Below are 23423 nucleotides of genomic sequence, written 5' to 3' on the forward strand. Positions count from 1 at the left end.
GTCCACACATAAAGGAAGAAATGAAGGAAAACGCTGCTATGAACATGCCAAAGCAGCAGGTGGCGCTAGATTCCTAACCGTGCAGAAATGTTGGCCAATCTGGGGCCTGTTCTTCGTACGTCGCTTACTACATCCAAGATCAAATGACACATCCAAGACCAAACCATCCCGCTAACCGTGAGCTCGCTAATCCGGTTCCCCGAACACGCCTGCTGTTGACGATTAGTACAGCTGGACGCAGTAATGTGACATCACTGGGTGTCGTAAAAGGGGCTACGCATCGATAGTAGAAACATTGATCGGCAACCCGCTGATTGGTCGGCGAAAATGTCGAAGGGGCGTGCTCGGTATTTTCCGGCAGCAGAGCAAGAACTCATGAGTGAGGGATTTCAGGAGTTTCAGAGTTTAATTAAAACGCAAGAGAACACTGCAAAGGCTGCAGAAGCAAGGAGAGAGGGCTGGCAGAAAGTTGCTGACAAATCCAACTCGTAGGTAATTTAATAATAATACTAATAATAATGGATTGGGTTCATATAGCGCTTTCCAAGGCACCCAAAGCGCTTTACGATACCACTATTCATTCACTCCCACATTCACACACTGGTGGAGGCAGCTACGGTTGTAGCCAGGCTGCCATATCGCGCCATCGGCCCCTCTGGCCAACACCAGTAGGCGGTAGGGTAGATCTATCATATGACACTATATTGTCCAATATCATATGGCATTATATTATATTATAATATGTTATATTATATCCCCTTTCACATTAGAGCCACAACAGGACCCACAAGAACATGGGAACAAGTAAAAGTGGAATACAGGAGTATTCTACAGAATGGTAATATTTATCTCTTAGATTGCTTTTCGTCTCTTGGCAAGGTAATACTGGCCTGTAATACTCTGTTAGTTTGTTCATAACAGCAACCAAGAAAAGGGCAGAGGAAAAAAAGACAGGTGGTGGTCCTGCACCCCCTCGTCAACAAGTTGGTTAAGTAAATAATACCCTCACGGGAATATCGATATCTCTCAATGAGCACACTGTCGCGCTGAGCTAAAGGATCCTGTCTATCCCGCAATATACGCTGAATTCTGAGGACTCTCCTTATCAATCTTGCACCTTCCGCAATGGGTGGCTCGCGTATACGGACAGGACATGGCTGCGACAGGCTTCCCAAATCCACTTTCGCTTTTATAGCCGTGGTCTCTCATCTTGATTACACGAAGTAATTTACAATTACTACTCTGAAATATGAATTACATCTGTAATAATCACATACATGTAATAGAATGTTAATAGTACATTTCCCTTTTTTAGGAAATGACCTGTATGTATCTGTGTGACATCATTAAAAGGATCAAGTGCTGCATTATCTTTAGTTACATTGATGTTATTTATTTATGGTGAAACAGTGGTGGAATATCGCTGTTGCTTTCGTATAAATGAAGCGGACATACCTGCGTGGCCGCGATCTAATCCTGTTTACATAAAGTAAACCTGCTCCCGAGCAGGTTTACGCTTACGGCTCCTGTTGCTATGACAGCAAGTCCCGGATGAGCTTCGGGGAACCGAACGATCCGGGATCACGCGAAATCGTCAACAATCTAATCCAGCTAACTTACTTAGCGAGGTACGAAGAACGGGCCCCTGAAGTCTAGAAGCCTCGGTGGGAAAAAGTAAACAAAGCTGGGGCATAGAAGCAGAACCGAGTCGTATGCGTGGAGGGACAGTAACTGTGTGTATATGTAAGCATTTAAACACTGCAGAGAGTAGAATTAACAGTAACAGTATTGTAGAAATTCATTTCACCGAAACAATAACGTGGCGCACAGTGTGACGTCAAAAAATGCGCACACCTTTGACGCTGCGTTTTCTCCGTTTTTCTAGTCCACACGTAAATGCAAAAACAGAGTTTTCAAAAATCTTCGTTTTCAGTGACCAAAAACGCCGTTTACGTGTGGACGAAAGGTGCAAACGCATAGAAAAATCTGCGTTTTCAAAAATACCCGGGTACGTGTGAACGTAGCGCATGCACCAGTTTATTGTATTTCCAGACTTGCTTTCGGCACAATTTACAGTGCACGCTACTCTGTTTTTTGTCAGACTTGAAATAGCCGAAATACCTTCACACTACGGAACTTCTATGGCTCTTCCGTTCGACAATCTCTCCGGCATTGGAACCATCATCTGTTTTTTCTTCGGTCACGCTCGGTTGATTTTTCTAGTCGGCACACTCATTTCCTCCATTACCCGGGGGGTACGGTGGCTGGCTGCTTCCTAAACAAATACACATGTGCGGCTTGGCACTTGTGCTGTACGTAACAAGTCACGTGACGTGACGCTGCGGCTGTGATTGGTTCGGCTCTGCGCTACTTAATTTGGATTGGCTGTTCTCTTTTTTTTTAAGAGGACAAGAGCGGCGAGGTCTATCGCGATAGTTTAATTTTTCTATCGAGAAAAAGTTATATCGCGATACATATCGTTATCGTTCTATCGCCCAGCTCTAGGTTACCTCAAGTACAGTGGATTCATTTGCATTTAAGCTGATGATGCTTAGATTAAGTCATCAAATTTCACCTTTATATCAGCTGTATAAGACAATTCTCAGGATACTGTTAGTGTAGGAAATGGAAAGACAACCAAGATATCTGTGAAACGTCTGCTTACATCTTGAATTCAGCTCCGGCGTATGTGGTAAGTTGTTAATGAGTGACTTTAATTTATTCTTTCTTCAGATGTGGCTATACACTCTACTGAGAATAAGCATACTGTCACGATATGAGTGGATCTTCAAAATAGACATCAAAATAGTTCATGGAGAAAATAAGTAGAAAAAGTAAAGATCTTATTAGGAATAATACTGTTTGGATAATTATAACCATCATAAGCAACCGAATCATCTCAACATGTATTTGCTCAAAAATTAATTTATTACTACAAACACGTATTTAATTATCAACACAAGGAAAGTCAACAGTTTCTAGAACTCCAACAGGGGCAGGACTTGGAGGTACTGGGATTTCAAGAGGCAGCAGAATGGTACACTGGTCAGTGTCATTATTATTGACCGGTGATGGTGGATGGCCTTGGGGGGAGCTGAGAGGTAACTCAGACCTCTTATCTTCAGGACACGGAAAGCAAACATACTTCTTTTCAGCAGCTGGAGACTTAGAGACATCCCAAGTCATCAGCCTCATGCGTTTAGGCTGAGGCAAATGTTCCTTTTCATCCTCCACAGAAAAAACGCTTGAATATCTGCGCTTTCTGCCCAGACCTAACTCTGCAATGGGTGGAGGTGTCAGAGGCAGAGGAGACATTAAAAAGGCCAAATCATCATCCAGGGATGAACAATCATATTTAAAATCTGGATGCATGATCTTGTCTGTGTCCTTTGACTGAAAGCTGGCATCAGCAGGTGGTGGACTTGAAGAAAGTGGAACATCAGAACTCATCAGCCTCATGCGTTTAAGCATCAAATGTTCCTCTTCATCCTCCACAGAAAAAACAGCAGAATATCTGCGCTTTCTGCAGAGACGTAACTCTGCAGTGGGTGGAGGTCTCGGAGGCAGAGGAACATCAGTAGGACACATGAAAAACGCCACTTCATCATCCAGGGATGAACGATCATTTTTCAAATCTGGATGAATGATCTTGTTTGTGTCCTTTGAATGAAAGCTGTCATCAGCAGGTGGAGGAACTGAAGAAACTGGAACATCAGAACTCATCAGCCTCATGCGTTTAGGCTGAGGCAAATGTTCCTCTTCATCATTAACAGAAAAAAAAGCAGAATATCTGCGCTTTCTGCAGAGACGTAACTCTGCAGTGGGTGGAGGTCTCGGAGGCAGAGGAACATCAGTAGGACACATGAAAAACGCCACTTCATCATCCAGGGATGAACAATCATTTTTCAAATCTGGGTGAATGATCTTGTTTGTGTCCTTTGAATGAAAGCTGGCATCAGCAGGTGGTGGACTTGGGAGCTCACATGCAGGTGCACTGATAGGTCTGAACATGAAAGCGGGAACTTCATTGTCCAGAGCACAACGGTCTGCATCGGATGAGTGTGGGAGCTTCTCCTTTGCCTGTGGAGGAGGCAGACTTTGAGCCAAAGGGATCTTGTGTTGCAGAGGAACATTCAAGTCATCTGACGTTTTGCTCTGTTACATATTATTGTTGTTGTTGTTGGATTTTTCTTTAAAAATTCACACGATTTAATGTTTAGAAACAGACACAGTGAAGGGTAACTTACCACAGCTCGAGCCATTTTAGGCGTCTGTCAAGGCAAAGACGCAGGATTTGGTTTCTCTGTGTAAGATTACAGGACAGTTGTCAGTTTCATTTTCAAGTCAGTTGGATAAATTCATATCAAACTTCTCAAACTGTATCATTAAAGCATTGTTTAGGTGGACAAATATGAAAGATATGAAGATAAAAACAGTAACAGCTGGCAATCAAGGGAAAACAACCTTATGAAAAAGGTCTTAATCATTATTGTTTAAAAGTAAATCTTTCAGTCCTTACTTCAGTGATTGTTTGAAGTCTCTGTGCTTGTTGTCAGTCGCAGATTTGTGTAAAATATTTGCAGTTTGTGAATAAAGTTTGCAGGAGCTCCAAGGTTTGTCTGTTCAGTACCAAAGTAATGAGGAGACTGAGTGCAGGTTTGGAATCCTCAGTGACAGAAGAATGCAGCAATGTTTGAATTTGAATTTGTTATTGTTTTATTAACAACAACTACCAGGATCATGCCATAGCAACACAGTGATGCCCAGTCAAATGTCAGGTACAAGGGATAGCCCACATACACATCCAACAGCACAGTAAAGCAATGGGCACCAATGCCACCAGTCAGGCCTTAACAGTGGCGTGTCTAGAAAATTTAGGGGGCCAGGTAGGGGCACAGATTTGGAGAAGGGTGCCAGATGTAATTGGCAGATAATGTTTAAAAAAAATTCTACCAACCGTTAACCATAATTCAATAACCCTATAAACCTAATAACCAAATGCGCTTTTAACTCTTATTAGAATGAGATTTTAACCACTACGGTGCAAAGTTTTTAGATACTTCGTTGATAAAGTACAAGAGATACAATCAGTCAGTGTTTATTCAGCAGTCAAGGACATCAATATTTGCATAGTATTTTTACTGACATGTAGTGCACATATGTTTTGGGCAAAAACATTTTTGAATATTAAAATACGAACATTTGTAACCAAACAATTGACAAATTAGCCAATGCCAATGCAAAACCAATGCCTATTAAAAAAAGAAGATAATCTTCTCACAAACTGGTGTTTGATTTTGAAACAGGAAAAAAGTGTGGAAACAAATGAAAAGACTAACATTTGAATAACACCTGAAAGCAAGTAAATACTTTCTATGCTGCCTTATGGTAAACTTTGGTAATATTGATGTATAAAGAACAACACTGGCTGATGATGAAATACAGTCAGCTGGCATGGTGACACTGCCAGTATTAACCTGCAGGGCTGGACTGGGACAAAAAAATTGGGCATTTTCACTACAGACCAGCCCACCAGGTATTAAAGCCATAAAGCCTTTGAATGAAAACAAATGCTGTTGTGACAGTCCCATATGGAAAAGAAATAGTAAAAACTTATATGATTTACTCATGAAAGTGGCCACTTTCTCATTACTTTCATATATTGTTTTAGTAAGTATCCAAAACATACAAGATTCATTATATAATCTTTCAAGGGATCTTATATCTGTTTTTACTCTTGTATGCTTTTCATACAAGTTTCACACAAGACATTTACAAACTTTATAAAATTTATATATATCTTTTCCATATGTACACTGTCTTGTTGGTATATGTATGGTTTCTATACATTTATGTCAGATAAAAACTTTGGTTGTAAGATTTAGATAATTATTTAATAAAAGCTAAATATTTGAAATGAGAATAAGAAAGAAAAGTATTTCTTTGTGCCCCCCTCTCCCTGTTAATACCCTACCTGCCCCCCTGGCAAAACTTTCCTAGATCCGCCCCTGCACAGTTACCAGCTGTCAGCTACATAAAAAAAGGATGCTGGTGTTATTTGTCTCTCAGAAACAGTTCATAACTTCCCTTCAACTCATTCATGTCACCTAAAAGGTAAACCTGTTTCTCCATCACAGCTCTGATGATTCAGTAAGGACATCTCCTGGTTTCATCTTCATGTTTCCCTCTCACCACATATCCAAACCGACATCATGACCAGCAGCTTTACAGCTGTGGCTCCAGCAAACATCAGCTGATACTAGAAATTAATATTCAATAAATTCTAACAACAGCTGATCAAGCTTAAACGTGCTGCTGTTGTTTAGCGCGACATCTGCTGGTTTTCTCTTTCTGGTGCAAAGTGGGCAATAAACAAACAAGAGAGAAAAGCCGATCAGCTGATCATTGATCAGTTTCATGATTGAAGTAGCAACAGGAGGGGGAGAGAATGTGAGAAGAGGCAGCTGTGCAGCGTAATGACAGAATAACTCCAGCTTTGTGTCTTTTCCCATTCTAGCTAAAGTCCGGGACAAACTGCGTCTCTTCTCAGCTCAATACGAAACCCGTAATATTTTCTCTGAATGAGGGACCATTCCATTTTTTAAGGAGCCGTTGGCAACTCTACTAACTAACCTTATGAATAAAATAAAGTTCACTATCAGTAACATCATAGCAACAGAACAGCTGTATAAAAACTCCGTCAAGCTGGCTAGAACGCAGTACGAGTTATTGTAACTGACGGTAAAAAGTCAGCACAACGAAAATAAACTCCACCTAAACTTGGTTTATATCTGACCCAGATAGACTGCAGGTCATAACTTCTTACCTGAAGTTCAGTTCACCTGACACTCGGACTGGCGGCTGCCTCGGGTCTCTTCTCCTGCCTCCCCTTCCCTCATCCACCTGCTGGCCTCTGTGGAAGCCCCGCCATAGCCACCACCAAACAACTGAGTTATTTTTACACATCGACCTGCATCTGGCCAATCCACCACCTCTCATTGTTCATGCCCTTACAAAAAAAAATAAGTCACCAGGCATATGCCCGGTATGCCCGATGGCCAGTCCAGGTATGTTAACCTGCAACCAAATCTGCAGCTCCATACAGCAATGTTACGACTTAGATTATATCTTATAACTCATAACTCTTATGTTAGCTCCCCTCAGTAGCATACTGCCTGAAATATTCGACGGCTGCAATAATAAGTGTTATTTTTTCCTTGGTATTCTAATTTCACCGAAGTTTACTAAACTCAACAAACTTAATATTACTTACCGAGACATTTATTCTGTCCTCATTTTCTTTCACCGAAAAATTGTTTCCTGCGGTGCCGTCTTTCGTGCTTGGCTCTCCTACCTTTGCTAACGTGATGCACATAGCGCAGAAGCCGATGCTGCATTCACTTACACTCGGATATCTGAACTTCACCGTGAAAACATAATCGGACATTTGATATTTGATTGAATTTTATTGTTTTGCCTTTGGGGTGGCACCTGGGGTGGCCAGTCTGGTTGGGGGGGTGGCCTGTGCCCCCCCAGGCCACCCCGCTGGACACGCCACTGGGCCTTAAAAATACCTGAGTTATATAACAGCACACTGACAGTGTCTCATCCAAAAAAAAGAAAATGTATAAATACAGTTAATATCATTTTCATTTAAATTTTATTTAATTCTCTTCATATAGTGCCAAACAGATGTCTCAAGTCGTCACTGTTACAACATAGATAAACATGAACATGAAATCCATTATTTAATTCTCTTCCATTCACTCCAGTTCAATTCAATAGCTATATAGATGGATAGACAGATACTGTATTATATACTATATTGATTCCAAATGGAGAATTAATGTGTTATATCACCAGGATAATGAATTCAAGTAGTACAATCTCCAATAAACAGACAACACAGTTAAAGTTCAAAGTGCAATATGTGCAGGATCCAGGCTTTATATTGTAAGATGCAAAACGTTTATATATACATAATATTGTTGAAAAAATAAAGAAAGTTAAAAATCAAAATAAGTTTATTGTCACGGTGGCAGATGTGATTGCAATATGAACCCGGAAGCAGACAAGGGAGAGATGGAACTGAATCTTAACAAAAAGCAAACCATTTATTAGGTTGAAAAAACATGAACACAAAACAAGGCCCAGCAAACAGGGGCGACAACTAAAACTAAAACCTACACTGGGAATAACTCAGTATGACTATGACAACTATGACAGGAAAAACATGAACATGAATCCGAGGAGGTGCATGCAAGAAACTCTGATGAAAAAACATGAACATGAACATGGACCTAAACAGAATCAGGAGATAACCTGAAACCGGGAATAACGTGAACGGAGGAAAACAGACACACCAGCACTGACCAGAGGAAGACAGCGGACTTAAATACACAGAAAATAAAAGGGGAAGTGGAAACACAGCTGACACAAATGAACCTGACACCACAGGGGAAGCAAAATGAAACACACTGAACATGGAAACACAACCCTTTCATAATAAAAGACGAAACAAGGAGAGACATAGACGTGTGATGGGCTGAGTTGAAAAAGCAGGAGGAGTCACAGGAATTATTACAAAAACATAGTTTTCATTTATCTAACCCAAAAAAGCTGTGATGGATGGCCTTCGCCTCACGGTAATGCACCAAAGCTTTTAATCCGCCACCCTCCAGCCCAGAGGACATAGTTGGACTGGCCATCGGGCATACTGGGCATTTGCCCGGTGGGCCGATGGTGATTTTTCGTTTTTATGGGCCAATGGGTTTTTTTTTCATTTTTTCCCCGTAACAGTATAAACACTGAAAGGTGGTGGATTGGCCAGATGCTGGGAGATGTGTAAAAATAACTCAATTGTTTGGTGGTGGCTATTGCGGAGCTTCCACAGATTCAGTAACATTAGCAAGTGGTGGAGGCCAGCAGATGCAACACGCTGGCAGGTGGATGATGGAAAGGCACGAGGAGCAGAGGCCGGAGGCGGTGAACTGAACTTCAGGTAAGAAGTTATGACCTGCAGTCTATCTGGGTCAGATATAAACCAAGTTTAGGTGGAGTTTATTTTCATTGTGCTGACTTTTTACAGTCAGTTACAATAACTCGTACTGCGTGAGCTAGCATGAAGGAGTTTCTATACAGCTGTTCTGTTGCTATGATGTTACTGATAGTGAACTTTATTTTATTCATAAGGTTAGTTAGTAGAGTTGCCAACGGCTCCTTAAAAAATGGAATGGTCCCTCATTCAGAGAAAATATTATGTGTTTTGTATTGAGCTGAGAAGAGACACAGTTTGTCCCGTACTTTAGCTAGAATGGGAAAAGACAAAAAGCTGGAGTTATTCTGTCTTTACGCTGCACAGCTGCCTCTTCTCTTATCCCCCCCCCCCCCCCCCCCTCCCTCCCTCTTCTGTTGCTACTTTGATCATGAAACTGATCAATGATCAGCTGATCGGCTTTTCTCTCTTGTTTATTTATCTCCCACTTTGCGCCAGAAACAGGAAACCAGCGGATGTCACGCTAAACAACAGCAGCACGTTTAAGCTTGATCAGCTGTTGTTAGAATTTATTTAATATTAATTTCTAGTATCAGCTGATGTTTGCTGGAGCCACAGCTGTAAAGCTGCTGGTCATGATATCGGTTTGTATCAGAATCAGAATCAGAATACTTTATTGATCCCTGGGGGAAATTATTTTTTGTTACAGTGCTCCATTTTAAACCAACATTAAGACAAGACAGACAATACGCTAACTAAGAATAGTACAATATATACATATATATACATACATACATACATAAGTCACTTATAAATAAATAGTTGGAAAAGAAACATGTGTAGCTGTAGCAGCAAACAGTGTGTTAAGTGGATGCGTTGTACAGGGAGATGGCCACAGGCAGGAATGATTTCCTGTGTCGTTCAGTGGTGCTTTTCGGTAATCTCAGTCTCTCACTGAACGAGCTCCTGTGACTGACCAGCATGTCATGGAGTGGGTGGGAGGTGTTATCCAACATTGTCTTTATCTTGGACAGCATCCGCCTCTCCGACACCACCTTGAGGGAGTCCAGCTCCATCCCCACAACATTGCTGGCCTTACGGATCAGTTTATTAAGTCTGTTGGCATCTGCGACCCTCAGCCTGCTCCCCCAGCATGCAACAGCATAGAGGATTGCACTGGCCACAACAGACTCATAGAAAATCCTCAGCATTTTCCTGCAGATGTTGAAGGACCTCAGTCGCCTCAAAAAATAGAGACGACTCTGGCCCTTCCTGTAAAGTGCTGTGGTGTTTTTAGCCCAGTCCAGTTTATTGTCAATGTGTACTCCAAGGTATTTATAGTCCTCCACAATGTCAACACTGACCCCCTGGATTGAAACAGGGGTCAAGTGTTTCCTGGTCTTCCTGAAGTCCACGATCGGTTCCTTGGTCTTTGCCACGTTGAGCTGCAGATGATTCTGCTCACACCACGTGACAAAGGAGTCGACCACAGCCCGGTACTCTGTCTCATCATCCCTGCTGATGCATCCAACCACCGCAGAGTCATCAGAAAACTTCTGAAGATGGCAGGTCTCTGTGCAGTGGCTGAAGTCTGTGGTGAAGAGGGTGAAGAGGAAGGGGGAGAGGACAGTCCCCTGTGGTGCCCCTGTGTTGCTAATCACCTTGTCAGACACACACTGTGGGAGACGTACATATTGTGGTCTTCCTGTCAGGTAATCAACAATCCAGGACACCAGAGAAGCATCCACCTGCATCGCTGCTAACTTATCACCCAGGAGGGTCGGCCTGATGGTGTTGAAAGCACTAGAAAAGTAAAAAAACATGACCCTCACAGTGCTCGCCGGCTGGTCCAGATGGGTGTAGACACGATTGAGCAGGTAGATGATGGCGTCCTCAGTTCCGAGACGAGGCTGATAAGCGAACTGAAGGGGATCCAGATGTGGTCTTACTATGGGTCGTATATGTGGTGAGAGGGAAACATGAAGATGAAACCAGGAGATGTCCTTACTGAATCATCAGAGCAGAACAGTGATGGAGAAACAGGTTTACCTTTTAGGTGACATGAATGAGTTGAAGGGAAGTTATGAACTGTTTCTGAGAGACAAATAACACCAGCATCCTTTTTCTAAGTAGCTGACAGCTGGTAACTGTGCAGGGGCGGATCTAGCAAAGTGTTGCCAGGGGGGCCAGGTAGGGCATTAACAGGGAGAGGGGGTCACAAGGAAATACTTTTCTTTCTTATTCTCATTTCAAATATTTAGCTTTTATTAAATAATTATCTGAATCTTGCGAACAAATTTTTTATCTGACGTAAAATGTATAGAAATCATACATATACCAAAAAGACAGTGTACATCACTGTCACAACAGCGTTTGTTTTCATTCAAAGGCTTTATGGCTTTAATACCTGGTGGGCTGGTCTGTAGTGAAAATGCCCAATTTTTTGTCCCAGTCCAGCCCTGCAGGTTAATACTGGCAGTGTCACCATGCCAGCTGACTGTATTTCATCATCAGCCAGTGTTGTTCTTTATACATCAATATTACCAAAGTTTACCATAAGGCAGCATAGAAAGTATTTACTTGCTTTCAGGTGTTATTCAAATGTTAGTCTTTTCATTTGTTTCCACACTTTTTTCCTGTTTCAAAATCAAACACCAGTTTGTGAGAAGATTATCTTCTTTTTTTAATAGGCATTGGTTTTGCATTGGCATTGGCTAATTTGCCAATTGTATGTTAAAATGTTCGTATTTTAATATTAAAAAATGTTTTTGCCCAAAACATATGTGCACTACATGTCAGTAAAAATACTATGCAAATATTGATGTCCTTGACTGCTGAATAAACACTGACTGATTGTATCTCTTGTACTTTATCAACGCAGTATCTAAAAACTTTGCACCGTAGTGGTTAAAATCTCATTCTAATAAGAGTTAAAAGCGCATTCGCTTATTAGGTTTACAGGGTTATTGAATTATGGTTAACGGTTGGTAGAATTGTTTTTAACATTATCTGACAATTACATCTGCCACCCTTCTCCAAATCTGTGCCCCTACCTGGCCCCCCCAACAAAAGATTTCTAGACACGCCACTGCTCGTTTACGGAGGGTGCAAAATGCGGCAGCTTGTGTTTTAACTGGCACTCGAAGGTTTGAGCACATCTCCCCTATTTTAGCTTCACTTCACTGGCTGCCCATTTCTTTTGGCATTCATTTTAAAATTCTTTTATTTGCCTTTAAAGCTCTCCATGACCTAGCTGCATCTTAACTCTCTGAGCTGCCACAGTCTTATAAACCCACCCGCTGTCTCAGGTCAGCTGATCAGCTGTTCCTGAATGTTCCCAGGACTGAGCGCAAACTTAGAGGACATCGTGCTTTTGCTGTAGCATCTCTGAAACTGTGACACGATCTGCCTTTAGAGATTAGACAGGCTTCTTCTCTGCCTGTTCTTAAATCACTCCTGAAAACTCATCTCTTCACCCTGACCTTTGACACCTTGTAAGATGTTGGTTTTTAGTTTGAGTTTTTAGTTTATTTTTGCTGTTTTATCTTGTTTTTAAATATAGGGCTGTTTAAATTTTTTATGTATTATGTGTTTTATTTTCTTACTGTTAAGTTTTATTCTATTGTTGGGTATTTTAAAGTGCTTTCTCAATAAAGATGGATTGGATTGGACTGGAAGATAAACACTTTAGTTTGCAGTACTGTGGTGAGTTCACAGTAAAGCACTGTGTTGGACTGGCGCACAGTGATTGTGGCGTTCATGGTCAGTGTTAGGTTACCTCAAGTACAGTGGATTCATTTGCATTTAACCTGATGATGCTTCGATTAAGTCATCAAATTTCACCTTTATATCAGCTGTATAAGACAATTCTCAGGATACTGTTAGTGTAGGAAATGGAAAGACAACCAAGATATCTGTGAAACGTCTGCTTACATCTTGAATTCAGCTCCGGCGTATGTGGTAAGTTGTTAATGAGTGACTTTAATTTATTCTTTCTTCAGATGTGGCTATACACTCTACTGAGAATAAGCATACTGTCATGATATGAGTGGATCTTCAAAATAGACATCAAAATAGTTCATGGAGAAAATAAGTAGAAAAAGTAAAGATCTTCTTAGGAACAATACTGTTTGGATAATTATAACCATCATAAGCAACTGAATCATTTCAAGATGTATTTGCTCAAAAATTTATTACAAACACGTATTTAATTATCAACACAAGGAAAATCAACAGTTTCTAGAACTCCAACAGGGGCAGGACTTGGAGGTACTGGGATTTCAGGAGGCAGCAGAATGGTACACTGGTCAGTGTCATTATTATTGACCGGTGATGGTGGATGGCCTTGGGGGGAGCTGAGAGGTAACTCAGACCTCTTATCTTCAGGACACGGAAAGCAAACATACTTCTTTTCAGCAGCTGGAGACTTAGAGACATCCCAAGTCATCAGCCTCATGCGTTTAGGCTGAGGCAAAGGTTCCTCTTCATCCTCCACAGAAAAAACAGCAGAATATCTGCGCTTTCTGCCCAGACCTAACTCTGCAATGGGTGGAGGTGTCAGAGGCAGAGGAGACATTAAAAAGGCCAAATCATCATCCAGGGATGAACAATCATATTTAAAATCTGGATGCATGATCTTGTCTGTGTCCTTTGACTGAAAGCTGGCATCAGCAGGTGGAGGACTTGAAGAAACTGGAACATCAGAACTCATCAGCCTCATGCGTTTAGGCATCAAATGTTCCTCTTCATCCTCCACAGAAAAAACAGTAGAATATCTGCGCTTTCTGCAGAGACGTAACTCTGCAGTGGGTGGAGGTCTCGGAGGCAGAGGAACATTAGTAGGACACATGAAAAACGCCACTTCATCATCCAGGGATGAACGATCATTTTTCAAATCTGGATGCATGATCTTGTTTGTGTCCTTTGAATGAAAGCTGGCATCAGCAGGTGGAGGAACTGAAGAAACTGGAACATCAGAACTCATCAGCCTCATGCGTTTAGGCATCAAATGTTCCTCTTCATCCTCCACAGAAAAAACAGCAGAATATCTTCGCTTTCTGCAGAGACGTAACTCTGCAGTGGGTGGAGGTCTCGGAGGCAGAGGAACATCAGTAGGACACATGAAAAACGCCACTTCATCATCCAGGGATGAACGATCATTTTTCAAATCTGGGTGAATGATCTTGTTTGTGTCCTTTGAATGAAAGCTGGCATCAGCAGGTGGTGGACTTGGGAGCTCACATGCAGGTGCACTGATAGGTCTGAACATGAAAGCGGGAACTTCATTGTCCAGAGCACAACGGTCTCCACTGGTTGAGTGTGGGAGCTTCTCCTTTGCCTGTGGAGGAGGCAGACTTTGAGCCAAAGGGATCTCGTGTTGCAGAGGAACATTCAAGTCATCTGACGTTTTGCTCTGTTACATATTATTGTTGTTGTTGTTGGATTTTTCTTTAAAAATTCACACGATTTAATGTTTAGAAACAGACACAGTGAAGGGTAACTTACCACAGCTCGAGCCATTTTAGGCGTCTGTCAAGGCAAAGACGCAGGATTTGGTTTCTCTGTGTAAGATTACAGGACAGTTGTCAGTTTCATTTTCAAGTCAGTTGGATAAATTCATATCAAACTTCTCAAACTGTATCATTAAAGCATTGTTTAGGTGGACAAATATGAAAGATATGAAGATAAAAACAGTAACAGCTGGCAATCAAGGGAAAACAACCTTATGAAAAAGGTCTTAATCATTATTGTTTAAAAGTAAATCTTTCAGTCCTTACTTCAGTGATTGTTTGAAGTCTCTGTGCTTGTTGTCAGTCGCAGATTTGTGTAAAATATTTGCAGTTTGTGAATAAAGTTTGCAGGAGCTCCAAGGTTTGTCTGTTCAGTACCAAAGTAATGAGGAGACTGAGTGCAGGTTTGGAATCCTCAGTGACAGAAGAATGCAGCAATGTTTGAATTTGAATTTGTTATTGTTTTATTAACAACAACTACCAGGATCATGCCATAGCAACACAGTGATGCCCAGTCAAATGTCAGGTACAAGGGATAGCCCACATACACATCCAACAGCACAGTAAAGCAATGGGCACCAATGCCACCAGTCAGGCCTTAACAGTGGCGTGTCTAGAAAATTTAGGGGGCCAGGTAGGGGCACAGATTTGGAGAAGGGTGCCAGATGTAATTGGCAGATAATGTTTAAAAAAAATTCTACCAACCGTTAACCATAATTCAATAACCCTATAAACCTAATAACCAAATGCGCTTTTAACTCTTATTAGAATGAGATTTTAACCACTACGGTGCAAAGTTTTTAGATACTTCGTTGATAAAGTACAAGAGATACAATCAGTCAGTGTTTATTCAGCAGTCAAGGACATCAATATTTGCATAGTATTTTTACTGACATGTAGTGCACATATGTTTTGGGCAAAAACATTTTTGAATATTAAAATACGAACATTTGTAACCAAACAATTGACAAATTAGCCAATGCCAATGCAAAACCAATGCCTATTAAAAAAAGAAGATAATCTTCTCACAAACTGGTGTTTGATTTTGAAACAGGAAAAAAGTGTGGAAACAAATGAAAAGACTAACATTTGAATAACACCTGAAAGCAAGTAAATACTTTCTATGCTGCCTTATGGTAAACTTTGGTAATATTGATGTATAAAGAACAACACTGGCTGATGATGAAATACAGTCAGCTGGCATGGTGACACTGCCAGTATTAACCTGCAGGGCTGGACTGGGACAAAAAAATTGGGCATTTTCACTACAGACCAGCCCACCAGGTATTAAAGCCATAAAGCCTTTGAATGAAAACAAATGCTGTTGTGACAGTCCCATATGGAAAAGAAATAGTAAAAACTTATATGATTTACTCATGAAAGTGGCCACTTTCTCATTACTTTCATATATTGTTTTAGTAAGTATCCAAAACATACAAGATTCATTATATAATCTTTCAAGGGATCTTATATCTGTTTTTACTCTTGTATGCTTTTCATACAAGTTTCACACAAGACATTTACAAACTTTATAAAATTTATATATATCTTTTCCATATGTACACTGTCTTGTTGGTATATGTATGGTTTCTATACATTTATGTCAGATAAAAACTTTGGTTGTAAGATTTAGATAATTATTTAATAAAAGCTAAATATTTGAAATGAGAATAAGAAAGAAAAGTATTTCTTTGTGCCCCCCTCTCCCTGTTAATACCCTACCTGCCCCCCTGGCAAAACTTTCCTAGATCCGCCCCTGCACAGTTACCAGCTGTCAGCTACATAAAAAAAGGATGCTGGTGTTATTTGTCTCTCAGAAACAGTTCATAACTTCCCTTCAACTCATTCATGTCACCTAAAAGGTAAACCTGTTTCTCCATCACAGCTCTGATGATTCAGTAAGGACATCTCCTGGTTTCATCTTCATGTTTCCCTCTCACCACATATCCAAACCGACATCATGACCAGCAGCTTTACAGCTGTGGCTCCAGCAAACATCAGCTGATACTAGAAATTAATATTCAATAAATTCTAACAACAGCTGATCAAGCTTAAACGTGCTGCTGTTGTTTAGCGCGACATCTGCTGGTTTTCTCTTTCTGGTGCAAAGTGGGCAATAAACAAACAAGAGAGAAAAGCCGATCAGCTGATCATTGATCAGTTTCATGATTGAAGTAGCAACAGGAGGGGGAGAGAATGTGAGAAGAGGCAGCTGTGCAGCGTAATGACAGAATAACTCCAGCTTTGTGTCTTTTCCCATTCTAGCTAAAGTCCGGGACAAACTGCGTCTCTTCTCAGCTCAATACGAAACCCGTAATATTTTCTCTGAATGAGGGACCATTCCATTTTTTAAGGAGCCGTTGGCAACTCTACTAACTAACCTTATGAATAAAATAAAGTTCACTATCAGTAACATCATAGCAACAGAACAGCTGTATAAAAACTCCGTCAAGCTGGCTAGAACGCAGTACGAGTTATTGTAACTGACGGTAAAAAGTCAGCACAACGAAAATAAACTCCACCTAAACTTGGTTTATATCTGACCCAGATAGACTGCAGGTCATAACTTCTTACCTGAAGTTCAGTTCACCTGACACTCGGACTGGCGGCTGCCTCGGGTCTCTTCTCCTGCCTCCCCTTCCCTCATCCACCTGCTGGCCTCTGTGGAAGCCCCGCCATAGCCACCACCAAACAACTGAGTTATTTTTACACATCGACCTGCATCTGGCCAATCCACCACCTCTCATTGTTCATGCCCTTACAAAAAAAAATAAGTCACCAGGCATATGCCCGGTATGCCCGATGGCCAGTCCAGGTATGTTAACCTGCAACCAAATCTGCAGCTCCATACAGCAATGTTACGACTTAGATTATATCTTATAACTCATAACTCTTATGTTAGCTCCCCTCAGTAGCATACTGCCTGAAATATTCGACGGCTGCAATAATAAGTGTTATTTTTTCCTTGGTATTCTAATTTCACCGAAGTTTACTAAACTCAACAAACTTAATATTACTTACCGAGACATTTATTCTGTCCTCATTTTCTTTCACCGAAAAATTGTTTCCTGCGGTGCCGTCTTTCGTGCTTGGCTCTCCTACCTTTGCTAACGTGATGCACATAGCGCAGAAGCCGATGCTGCATTCACTTACACTCGGATATCTGAACTTCACCGTGAAAACATAATCGGACATTTGATATTTGATTGAATTTTATTGTTTTGCCTTTGGGGTGGCACCTGGGGTGGCCAGTCTGGTTGGGGGGGTGGCCTGTGCCCCCCCAGGCCACCCCGCTGGACACGCCACTGGGCCTTAAAAATACCTGAGTTATATAACAGCACACTGACAGTGTCTCATCCAAAAAAAAGAAAATGTATAAATACAGTTAATATCATTTTCATTTAAATTTTATTTAATTCTCTTCATATAGTGCCAAACAGATGTCTCAAGTCGTCACTGTTACAACATAGATAAACATGAACATGAAATCCATTATTTAATTCTCTTCCATTCACTCCAGTTCAATTCAATAGCTATATAGATGGATAGACAGATACTGTATTATATACTATATTGATTCCAAATGGAGAATTAATGTGTTATATCACCAGGATAATGAATTCAAGTAGTACAATCTCCAATAAACAGACAACACAGTTAAAGTTCAAAGTGCAATATGTGCAGGATCCAGGCTTTATATTGTAAGATGCAAAACGTTTATATATACATAATATTGTTGAAAAAATAAAGAAAGTTAAAAATCAAAATAAGTTTATTGTCACGGTGGCAGATGTGATTGCAATATGAACCCGGAAGCAGACAAGGGAGAGATGGAACTGAATCTTAACAAAAAGCAAACCATTTATTAGGTTGAAAAAACATGAACACAAAACAAGGCCCAGCAAACAGGGGCGACAACTAAAACTAAAACCTACACTGGGAATAACTCAGTATGACTATGACAACTATGACAGGAAAAACATGAACATGAATCCGAGGAGGTGCATGCAAGAAACTCTGATGAAAAAACATGAACATGAACATGGACCTAAACAGAATCAGGAGATAACCTGAAACCGGGAATAACGTGAACGGAGGAAAACAGACACACCAGCACTGACCAGAGGAAGACAGCGGACTTAAATACACAGAAAATAAAAGGGGAAGTGGAAACACAGCTGACACAAATGAACCTGACACCACAGGGGAAGCAAAATGAAACACACTGAACATGGAAACACAACCCTTTCATAATAAAAGACGAAACAAGGAGAGACATAGACGTGTGATGGGCTGAGTTGAAAAAGCAGGAGGAGTCACAGGAATTATTACAAAAACATAGTTTTCATTTATCTAACCCAAAAAAGCTGTGATGGATGGCCTTCGCCTCACGGTAATGCACCAAAGCTTTTAATCCGCCACCCTCCAGCCCAGAGGACATAGTTGGACTGGCCATCGGGCATACTGGGCATTTGCCCGGTGGGCCGATGGTGATTTTTCGTTTTTATGGGCCAATGGGTTTTTTTTTCATTTTTTCCCCGTAACAGTATAAACACTGAAAGGTGGTGGATTGGCCAGATGCTGGGAGATGTGTAAAAATAACTCAATTGTTTGGTGGTGGCTATTGCGGAGCTTCCACAGATTCAGTAACATTAGCAAGTGGTGGAGGCCAGCAGATGCAACACGCTGGCAGGTGGATGATGGAAAGGCACGAGGAGCAGAGGCCGGAGGCGGTGAACTGAACTTCAGGTAAGAAGTTATGACCTGCAGTCTATCTGGGTCAGATATAAACCAAGTTTAGGTGGAGTTTATTTTCATTGTGCTGACTTTTTACAGTCAGTTACAATAACTCGTACTGCGTGAGCTAGCATGAAGGAGTTTCTATACAGCTGTTCTGTTGCTATGATGTTACTGATAGTGAACTTTATTTTATTCATAAGGTTAGTTAGTAGAGTTGCCAACGGCTCCTTAAAAAATGGAATGGTCCCTCATTCAGAGAAAATATTATGTGTTTTGTATTGAGCTGAGAAGAGACACAGTTTGTCCCGTACTTTAGCTAGAATGGGAAAAGACAAAAAGCTGGAGTTATTCTGTCTTTACGCTGCACAGCTGCCTCTTCTCTTATCCCCCCCCCCCTCCCTCCCTCTTCTGTTGCTACTTTGATCATGAAACTGATCAATGATCAGCTGATCGGCTTTTCTCTCTTGTTTATTTATCTCCCACTTTGCGCCAGAAACAGGAAACCAGCGGATGTCACGCTAAACAACAGCAGCACGTTTAAGCTTGATCAGCTGTTGTTAGAATTTATTTAATATTAATTTCTAGTATCAGCTGATGTTTGCTGGAGCCACAGCTGTAAAGCTGCTGGTCATGATATCGGTTTGTATCAGAATCAGAATCAGAATACTTTATTGATCCCTGGGGGAAATTATTTTTTGTTACAGTGCTCCATTTTAAACCAACATTAAGACAAGACAGACAATACGCTAACTAAGAATAGTACAATATATACATATATATACATACATACATACATAAGTCACTTATAAATAAATAGTTGGAAAAGAAACATGTGTAGCTGTAGCAGCAAACAGTGTGTTAAGTGGATGCGTTGTACAGGGAGATGGCCACAGGCAGGAATGATTTCCTGTGTCGTTCAGTGGTGCTTTTCGGTAATCTCAGTCTCTCACTGAACGAGCTCCTGTGACTGACCAGCATGTCATGGAGTGGGTGGGAGGTGTTATCCAACATTGTCTTTATCTTGGACAGCATCCGCCTCTCCGACACCACCTTGAGGGAGTCCAGCTCCATCCCCACAACATTGCTGGCCTTACGGATCAGTTTATTAAGTCTGTTGGCATCTGCGACCCTCAGCCTGCTCCCCCAGCATGCAACAGCATAGAGGATTGCACTGGCCACAACAGACTCATAGAAAATCCTCAGCATTTTCCTGCAGATGTTGAAGGACCTCAGTCGCCTCAAAAAATAGAGACGACTCTGGCCCTTCCTGTAAAGTGCTGTGGTGTTTTTAGCCCAGTCCAGTTTATTGTCAATGTGTACTCCAAGGTATTTATAGTCCTCCACAATGTCAACACTGACCCCCTGGATTGAAACAGGGGTCAAGTGTTTCCTGGTCTTCCTGAAGTCCACGATCGGTTCCTTGGTCTTTGCCACGTTGAGCTGCAGATGATTCTGCTCACACCACGTGACAAAGGAGTCGACCACAGCCCGGTACTCTGTCTCATCATCCCTGCTGATGCATCCAACCACCGCAGAGTCATCAGAAAACTTCTGAAGATGGCAGGTCTCTGTGCAGTGGCTGAAGTCTGTGGTGAAGAGGGTGAAGAGGAAGGGGGAGAGGACAGTCCCCTGTGGTGCCCCTGTGTTGCTAATCACCTTGTCAGACACACACTGTGGGAGACGTACATATTGTGGTCTTCCTGTCAGGTAATCAACAATCCAGGACACCAGAGAAGCATCCACCTGCATCGCTGCTAACTTATCACCCAGGAGGGTCGGCCTGATGGTGTTGAAAGCACTAGAAAAGTAAAAAAACATGACCCTCACAGTGCTCGCCGGCTGGTCCAGATGGGTGTAGACACGATTGAGCAGGTAGATGATGGCGTCCTCAGTTCCGAGACGAGGCTGATAAGCGAACTGAAGGGGATCCAGATGTGGTCTTACTATGGGTCGTATATGTGGTGAGAGGGAAACATGAAGATGAAACCAGGAGATGTCCTTACTGAATCATCAGAGCAGAACAGTGATGGAGAAACAGGTTTACCTTTTAGGTGACATGAATGAGTTGAAGGGAAGTTATGAACTGTTTCTGAGAGACAAATAACACCAGCATCCTTTTTCTAAGTAGCTGACAGCTGGTAACTGTGCAGGGGCGGATCTAGCAAAGTGTTGCCAGGGGGGCCAGGTAGGGCATTAACAGGGAGAGGGGGTCACAAGGAAATACTTTTCTTTCTTATTCTCATTTCAAATATTTAGCTTTTATTAAATAATTATCTGAATCTTGCGAACAAATTTTTTATCTGACGTAAAATGTATAGAAATCATACATATACCAAAAAGACAGTGTACATCACTGTCACAACAGCGTTTGTTTTCATTCAAAGGCTTTATGGCTTTAATACCTGGTGGGCTGGTCTGTAGTGAAAATGCCCAATTTTTTGTCCCAGTCCAGCCCTGCAGGTTAATACTGGCAGTGTCACCATGCCAGCTGACTGTATTTCATCATCAGCCAGTGTTGTTCTTTATACATCAATATTACCAAAGTTTACCATAAGGCAGCATAGAAAGTATTTACTTGCTTTCAGGTGTTATTCAAATGTTAGTCTTTTCATTTGTTTCCACACTTTTTTCCTGTTTCAAAATCAAACACCAGTTTGTGAGAAGATTATCTTCTTTTTTTAATAGGCATTGGTTTTGCATTGGCATTGGCTAATTTGCCAATTGTATGTTAAAATGTTCGTATTTTAATATTAAAAAATGTTTTTGCCCAAAACATATGTGCACTACATGTCAGTAAAAATACTATGCAAATATTGATGTCCTTGACTGCTGAATAAACACTGACTGATTGTATCTCTTGTACTTTATCAACGCAGTATCTAAAAACTTTGCACCGTAGTGGTTAAAATCTCATTCTAATAAGAGTTAAAAGCGCATTCGCTTATTAGGTTTACAGGGTTATTGAATTATGGTTAACGGTTGGTAGAATTGTTTTTAACATTATCTGACAATTACATCTGCCACCCTTCTCCAAATCTGTGCCCCTACCTGGCCCCCCCAACAAAAGATTTCTAGACACGCCACTGCTCGTTTACGGAGGGTGCAAAATGCGGCAGCTTGTGTTTTAACTGGCACTCGAAGGTTTGAGCACATCTCCCCTATTTTAGCTTCACTTCACTGGCTGCCCATTTCTTTTGGCATTCATTTTAAAATTCTTTTATTTGCCTTTAAAGCTCTCCATGACCTAGCTGCATCTTAACTCTCTGAGCTGCCACAGTCTTATAAACCCACCCGCTGTCTCAGGTCAGCTGATCAGCTGTTCCTGAATGTTCCCAGGACTGAGCGCAAACTTAGAGGACATCGTGCTTTTGCTGTAGCATCTCTGAAACTGTGACACGATCTGCCTTTAGAGATTAGACAGGCTTCTTCTCTGCCTGTTCTTAAATCACTCCTGAAAACTCATCTCTTCACCCTGACCTTTGACACCTTGTAAGATGTTGGTTTTTAGTTTGAGTTTTTAGTTTATTTTTGCTGTTTTATCTTGTTTTTAAATATAGGGCTGTTTAAATTTTTTATGTATTATGTGTTTTATTTTCTTACTGTTAAGTTTTATTCTATTGTTGGGTATTTTAAAGTGCTTTCTCAATAAAGATGGATTGGATTGGACTGGAAGATAAACACTTTAGTTTGCAGTACTGTGGTGAGTTCACAGTAAAGCACTGTGTTGGACTGGCGCACAGTGATTGTGGCGTTCATGGTCAGTGTTAGGTTACCTCAAGTACAGTGGATTCATTTGCATTTAACCTGATGATGCTTCGATTAAGTCATCAAATTTCACCTTTATATCAGCTGTATAAGACAATTCTCAGGATACTGTTAGTGTAGGAAATGGAAAGACAACCAAGATATCTGTGAAACGTCTGCTTACATCTTGAATTCAGCTCCGGCGTATGTGGTAAGTTGTTAATGAGTGACTTTAATTTATTCTTTCTTCAGATGTGGCTATACACTCTACTGAGAATAAGCATACTGTCATGATATGAGTGGATCTTCAAAATAGACATCAAAATAGTTCATGGAGAAAATAAGTAGAAAAAGTAAAGATCTTCTTAGGAACAATACTGTTTGGATAATTATAACCATCATAAGCAACTGAATCATTTCAAGATGTATTTGCT

General features: G+C 41.1%; 3 protein-coding genes across 3 annotated transcripts in view; all 3 read right to left on the minus strand.

Moving 5' to 3' along the window:
• The window catches only part of LOC147302475 (copper-transporting ATPase 2-like), a 48858-nt gene that overhangs the window by 15802 nt on the left and 9633 nt on the right, over positions 1–23423 (minus strand). The window lies entirely within an intron of this gene.
• LOC147302476 (uncharacterized) lies at positions 2947–4262 on the minus strand. Its single transcript, XM_086281985.1, has 2 exons — positions 4248–4262; positions 2947–4080 (listed from the first exon to the last, which is right to left on the minus strand). Exons 1-2 carry the CDS (start codon positions 4260–4262, stop codon positions 2947–2949), a joined length of 1149 nt encoding a protein of 382 aa, XP_086138111.1.
• On the minus strand, positions 13203–14515 carry LOC147302477 (uncharacterized). Its single transcript, XM_086281953.1, has 2 exons — positions 14501–14515; positions 13203–14333 (listed from the first exon to the last, which is right to left on the minus strand). The coding sequence occupies exons 1-2, from the start codon at positions 14513–14515 to the stop codon at positions 13203–13205; spliced, it is 1146 nt and encodes a 381-aa protein (XP_086138079.1).

Source organism: Aulonocara sp. 'chitande type north' Nkhata Bay, linkage group LG23 (assembly GCF_057382095.1).
Source record: "Aulonocara sp. 'chitande type north' Nkhata Bay isolate Kocher_YH1m ecotype deep benthic linkage group LG23, A_spYH_male_GT1.1, whole genome shotgun sequence".
NCBI classification, from domain to species: domain Eukaryota; kingdom Metazoa; phylum Chordata; class Actinopteri; order Cichliformes; family Cichlidae; genus Aulonocara; species Aulonocara sp. 'chitande type north' Nkhata Bay.